This window comes from Temnothorax nylanderi, unplaced genomic scaffold, assembly GCF_030848795.1.
Source record: "Temnothorax nylanderi isolate EJ_2023f unplaced genomic scaffold, tnyl_v1.0 TNYL_tig1348_pilon, whole genome shotgun sequence".
NCBI lineage: Eukaryota > Metazoa > Arthropoda > Insecta > Hymenoptera > Formicidae > Temnothorax > Temnothorax nylanderi.
The window spans coordinates 4276-10831 of NW_027250410.1; the positions used below are offsets into that span (position 1 = coordinate 4276).

Sequence of the window (6556 nt, forward strand, 5' to 3'; positions counted from 1 at the left end):
CGCAGCCGATATCGCGAGGATAATCTAAATGTCCGAACGCGAATCGTAAGTAACGCAATTAAACCAACGCGAATAACCGTCTGATGCCATGAATATCGCGTGCAGAATCTAAGATTCGACCGGGCGAAGTACTACGCACAACGAGACACGCGGTCGTGACCGCGAAGGGCGCGAGAAATGGCGTATTCGCGATATCGAATGTCGTCATTGACGCGCCTACCGCGATCTCCAGGAGTCCGTAGACTTCGATCGCGATCCCAAGGCCACGAGACCATTCCGGTGCCCCTCGCTCTCGCTATCGATCGCCAAATACGCCTTGTCGGCGAATACGCTAATTATCGCGAGTATTCCCGAGCGAGAGCGCGACCCGGGGAGCGGTGTCGTGGCTTTACATCGAATATTACCGAGGCAACCTCACCGTAGGCTGATTCTCTCTCGAGGATCTTCGCCGTCGTCCCAAGGGTCGGAAGAGTAGCTGCGAGAAGTTCGACAAGCTCCAACGTACGAAACGACGAAGTGCGGAACACAAAATTATCGCGACTTAGATTTTACGTGTGTCGATTGGCGAGGACGATCCAAGAATGCTCCCGAAATTTCGCTCGATGGCGGAATCGATAGCGCACCCCACCCCGGGCGTACGCGGCCCCGCGACGTTGGAGCGCGGACCAATGAGGGGTGAGCTCGCAGGCTCGCGGCGGATTCGTGCGTAGGGCCGTGAATTACGGCTTTCCGCCAGGGCGCTAAACGGCCCTTCGCTCGCACGGCAAATTTTCCGGGATTCTTCCCGGCGGCGGACGGGACGTGTCTGCCTCCGCGTTCCTCCTTTTCGGTTCGGGAATGGTGGCCATCCATCCCGGAATCCGGTCAGCAGTGTGAGGAGGGCAGGTGAGCTGATTTAGCCCCGGCTCCCCGGGGCCCTGCCATTATGGGTCCGCCTGCCGCTGGGTCACGCGCCGCGCGCGTGTTTTCCTGCGCTCCGTCGCTCTCGGCGGTCCGCGAGTCGCTTCGATCCGCTTTCCGTCGTCCGATCTCTCGCCTTTATCCTTTTCGTCGACTCCGCTTCCGCTTTCTCTGTATCCTCTCAGGAAACTCCGGGTCTCGGCTCGGTGAGGCGCCACGCAATAATACAAAATATAACAAAAAGGATCAGAATATCGTAACGCAATTATAATATGCCCCTGGAGATCTCGCATCGATTCGTTGAACCGTCCTCGGGCGTGAAAAAGGTCGCGAAACCCGCGCCTTGTGACGGCGGCGGGGCGCTGCAACGATGCAGCGAAACTGCAACGTCACACCATATAACGTCCATATCTATGGTGGATATTTAATAGATATCTATTAAATGTAAAAATATCCACATCTCTCAAATGGCCACCAGAGATATCCATTAAATATCCACGTGTCATCCACATATCCATATCTCTCAAATAGCCACCAGGGATATCCATTAAATATCCACGTGTCATCCACATATCCATATCTCTCAAATAGCCACCAGGGATATCCATTAGATATCCACGTGTTATCCACATATCCATATCCACAAAATAGCTACCAAAGATATTTATTAAACTAGATTTTGAGCCCGCGCGAAGCGCGGACTCAAAATCTATTCTCCTCTCCCCAAACTCACCCATTAATTATGAGCACCAAATTTGATATTCTTTCTCCTCAAACTGTAATCTACATCTTCGAATTCTTTTTTAATAAATAATAAATAATAGATAATATTATAGATGCAGATTAGCATATTGTCAAATATTTCAAAAATGTAATCCCCTATATTGAAGTCTTTAAATTTTATTTTTGCTCGCGCCTCGCGCGTTTTCACTTTCCGCTGACCCCCCATTATTGACTTTCTTTCATTTTATTTTCTTTCTGTTCCTTCTTTTTTCTATTTTGTTTAAAAATTCTACCGGGTTTAGTTTTACATTTGCTGCCTTTCTGTTTTAATATCAATTCATTTATTCTTTTTTTCGCCTGCGCTTCGCGCGCTTTCATCCTCTAAAAAATTATCCATTAATGAAAAATTAAACATATCCTCCAAAAATTAAAAAAATTTTGGCACTGGTTTCAAGAAAATCGGTCCATTAATACTTATTATTTCTCGAAAAATTTGAAAAATTTTGAAACCGGTTTTCAAAAAATCGGCAACAAAAAATTATCCATAAAAAAATGCAGCTTGATATTTCAAAATTTGCGGAAATTGGAGCAATCACGTACATTTTTTTAAACAGAAATCGGAAACCCCTTTATTATTAGCAATTTTTCTAATTCTATTACATTCTTTAGTTCTTTTTCTACCCCTATTTCATATATAATTCTTTAAGATTCGGTCAATTATTTCCCGAAAAATTGGGTTTCTGAATCGGTTTCCAAAAAGATCGGTAACGAAAAATTATACACAACATGGCAATCACCGGAAAATTCTACCCCTACATAAAGGGGGTAGAATTTTCCCCCTTTCTATATAAATATACAAGTCTTTGAAATTCGGTTTATTAACGAATGAGTAGTTCGCGGACAGACAGACAAACAGTCGGGTTTTATATTATAGTATGATATCTCTCTCTCCACACGTTATCCACATATCCATATATCTCAAATAGCCACCAGGGATATCCATTAAATATCCACGTGTCATCCACATATCCATATTCACCAAGTATCTACCACATGTCTACCACAGATATTTACTAGTTCGTAACGACGCCGCTAAGCGGCGCATAATGGTAAGACCAACTCGTAAGTAAATTTCTGTTGGAAGCGAATATAAGCAGGTCCCCGGCGAAGCAAAATCGCGACATCCGCGGGTCTTTGGACCCGGCTCCTCTTTTAAATCTAGAGAAATAATATTTTTGAGATGTTGATTCAACGTTTATGTGCTTTATGGGGTTCTATTTGTATATAATGGACATATATAAAAATAAAAAATATCGAATAAATATCCACGCAAATATCTAATCAATATCCACTAAACGTGCAATTATTTATATAAATATCCACTGGATATTTAATGGATATCTAGTGGATTTCTCCATGGATATTTAATGAATATCTATTAGATCTCGTGTGGCGGACATCTGGATATTTAATGGATATCTATTAGATATCTCGTGGATATCATGAATATACATTGGGGATATTTAATAGATATCTATGAAATATTAAATTCTGTGTGGGTATCCGTGGATTCAAAAATTTACTTTTACACGAGGTAAACACTTTTTCCGCCACTGACAACGAAACATAGTAGATACGTACACCGAATTTTGTTCTAATATAGAGGACCATTAGACCCATCTATGGTCTGTAATACAGGTTTCTACCAGCAAATGCGTAGAAGTTATCCGCGCGGGAAATTTTTCGTATTGTCACGAATTGCCCCGGTCTCCCCTATATATAAGCATCTCATTTTTAAATAATTTAAATTAAATTAATAAACTATAATTAAATAAAATATAATAAACATTAGACGCTCATTTATTTTTTTTAATCATTTTATTTTTTAATTATTTATCATATATTATATTTGCCAATTGTAGTCGATGAAATGAACGTCTAATGTTTATTATATCGTTGGCGAATTACGAATGTACTTTTGGTTTAATTATACACCAAGACTTAAATATCGGTGTCTCCATCTTATTATTGTTTAGTGTGTTATTGCGATAAATATTACCACATGCCTCAGTGGTCGAATTGGTACGACGCCCTACACGGAATGAGGGACCAGGTTCGAACCCTGGCTGAGGTAATATTTTTCGCAATAAATTTAATAATTTAATTTAATTTAAATTATTTAAAAATGAGATGCTTATATATATATATATATATATATATAATATATATATAAGTATCAAAGATTATTATTAACGTCTTGACGATCAATCGGACCAAAACCAATGGTCGAATCGTCACGATGATTATTTGCCAATTGTAGTCGATGAAATAAACGTCTAATGTTTATTATATCGTTGGCGATTTACGAATGTACTTTCGATTTAATAAAAATGTTTCTTTCATAATAAAGATAGATATAAATTGCAGTTATTTTCCATTGAAATTAACAAAAGTTTCGCTCGACAAGCAATAGCTAAATAATATCAAACGGCCAATTTTGAGCTAATACCAGATGTTAGAAAAAAATATTTAATACATTCAATAATCGTATACAGACTTGTTTACGTTTCGTGCCTTACTTGGCCTTCTTCAGAACAATAAAAAAATATAAAGAAAAACGCATTACAATATATCGCATTATTCTACGAACAAAACGAATCAATTCGATCCAACGCCACAATTTACATTAATCCGGTCTCACCCAAGTAATTGGACAATTAGTCATATTGAAGTCAGAAGTATGTTGTCAATTAATCGTCAATCTACACGCAGAATCGGTCGTTTCCTTCGCTGCATGACACTTATGCGTCCATGAAACCCGTATAGATGTGAGATCCTTTGTCGCCAGACCATCTTAGTGGCAACTATATCAAAGTTAAAACTTACATAGGACCAAAACGAAAATTTGATTAAAAACGAGTTTAGCCTTAAAAACGGACTCACATAAGCGGTCGATGAAACAAGGAACTAGGGTGAATTCCTTCCATCGTCTCACAAAGCGTGTGTTCGTCGCGAAGGATAACAGACGACTGAGACAATACCCGCATCGCAAGGGCACAATAACCAATGATCATTGTTATTAACAGTACGTTTAAGACAACCGATTCAAGATATCAAAATAGGCATCGTTTAGTAGTTCCGTGTCCTTATTTAAATTTATACCATTAGTTTGTTCTTTAATATGTATCATTTCTGCGGTTAATCTCTTTTTGTAATTATGCTCAATTTCTAAGATGCGTGCATTTTCCCAGTCAAATAAATGATTGAATTTTGTGGTATGTTCTGATACAACAGAATGTTTGGACTCGTCTAATCTTATATTGCTTTTATGTTCTTTTAATCTGGTTTGTAATTGCCTCTTAGTCTGACCGACGTAAGAGGCATCACAATTTTTACAACAGATTTTGTAAATTACGTCATTCTTGGAAAAATGGGCGTTCTTATCCTTATGGACCTTAATGATGCTACCACGATTGTTAAGAGTGCGGTATCCCACAGAATTTTCAGATTTATCGACTGCTGAGACGATGATTTCCGAAGTATGTTTTAAATACGGCATAACAATAAAACTTTTTGTTTGCTGTGCACATTCGGAATCATTACCCGTATTATTATTCTTTATGGACTGAAGTTTCCTCAGACTTTTATTAATATGCAAGAATATTAGATCGATGGGATATCCATTTCCAAGCAATACATTGATGACAAAATTTAAATTTTTATTATAAAAGCTGGGATGTGATAACCTGATTGATCTGTCCACTAGGCTGTAGATTGTTCCTATTTTGTGTTGAATAGGATGATTCGAAAGGAAGGACAATAGCCTACCAGAAAAAGTTTCTTTGTGGAACCAATCTGTTATAATCGTGTCTCCCCTTACAATCAACATCAAGTCCAGAAAGCTAAGACGGCCATTATTTTCGTACTCTATTGTAAATTTAAGTCTATCATGATAACTGTTAAAGTGATCCAGAACATCCTGAACGTTATCCTTAGGAATCTTCATAATAATATCATCCACATAGCGCTTGTAAAACGATAGATGGATGTCCAATGCGCCCAAAACTCTTTCCTCCAAATCCTCCATAACAATGTCAGCCACTGTCGGGGATAAAGGGGAGCCCATTGGAGATCCAAATGTCTGCTTATAGGTGACACCGTTAAACGTGAAAAAGGTGGAAGCCAGTACAAATTTGACTGCCGTAATAAATTCAGCACGAGATAACCTTGTTTTTGTTTTTATAAACTTCCATCTCTTTTTTAAACCCTCCACGACCAACTCAGATGGAACATTTGTAAATAATGATACCGCGTCCAGTGAGATCAGAACCTCCGACTTCTGCACTTTTATTTTCGATAGGTCAGTACATAATTCAAAACTGTTGTTGACGTGGCTCTTAGGTTTTGGTAAACTATCAGCTAAAATTTCTTGCAGAAAAGCTGCAAGATTATACAGAGCCGTGTTAACAGAAGAGACTATTATTCTAAAAGGAACGTTCTTTTTGTGAATCTTTGGAAGACCATAAGCTTTTGGAAGTGTAGAATCGCTGGAATGTAGGAAAAAATATTGTTTCTTAGAAATATATTCCTTCTGTAGCCACTTTTTAATCAAGGCATTTAGTTCCCTTTCCATTTTGGCGGATGGATTTCTTTTGACAACTTCATAGGTATCTTTGTCACTTAGTAACATTTCCATTTTTTGAATATATTCATTTTTGTCTAATGCTACCGTGACATTACCTTTATCGGCTCTTGTAAAAATAACATCCGGTTTGTTTCTTTGAAATTGGCACGCGGAATTGTACCTCGCAATGAGACTACGTTCAATCGGTGTGGTGAGTGGTCTTTTTTGTAGTAACTTGGAAAATTGAGGGATCGCCACATTACGCATTCTGATTTGGTTGTTCCTTGTTTCATCGACCGCTTATGTGAG

General features: G+C 38.8%; 1 protein-coding gene across 1 annotated transcript; it reads right to left on the bottom strand.

Annotated features, from left to right (window-relative positions):
- Positions 1–5385: 5385 nt before the first annotated feature.
- On the bottom strand, positions 5386–6319 carry LOC139787227 (uncharacterized). Its single transcript, XM_071726302.1, has 2 exons — positions 5504–6319; positions 5386–5403 (listed from the first exon to the last, which is right to left on the bottom strand). Exons 1-2 carry the CDS (start codon positions 6317–6319, stop codon positions 5386–5388), a joined length of 834 nt encoding a protein of 277 aa, XP_071582403.1.
- Positions 6320–6556: the final 237 nt, after the last annotated feature.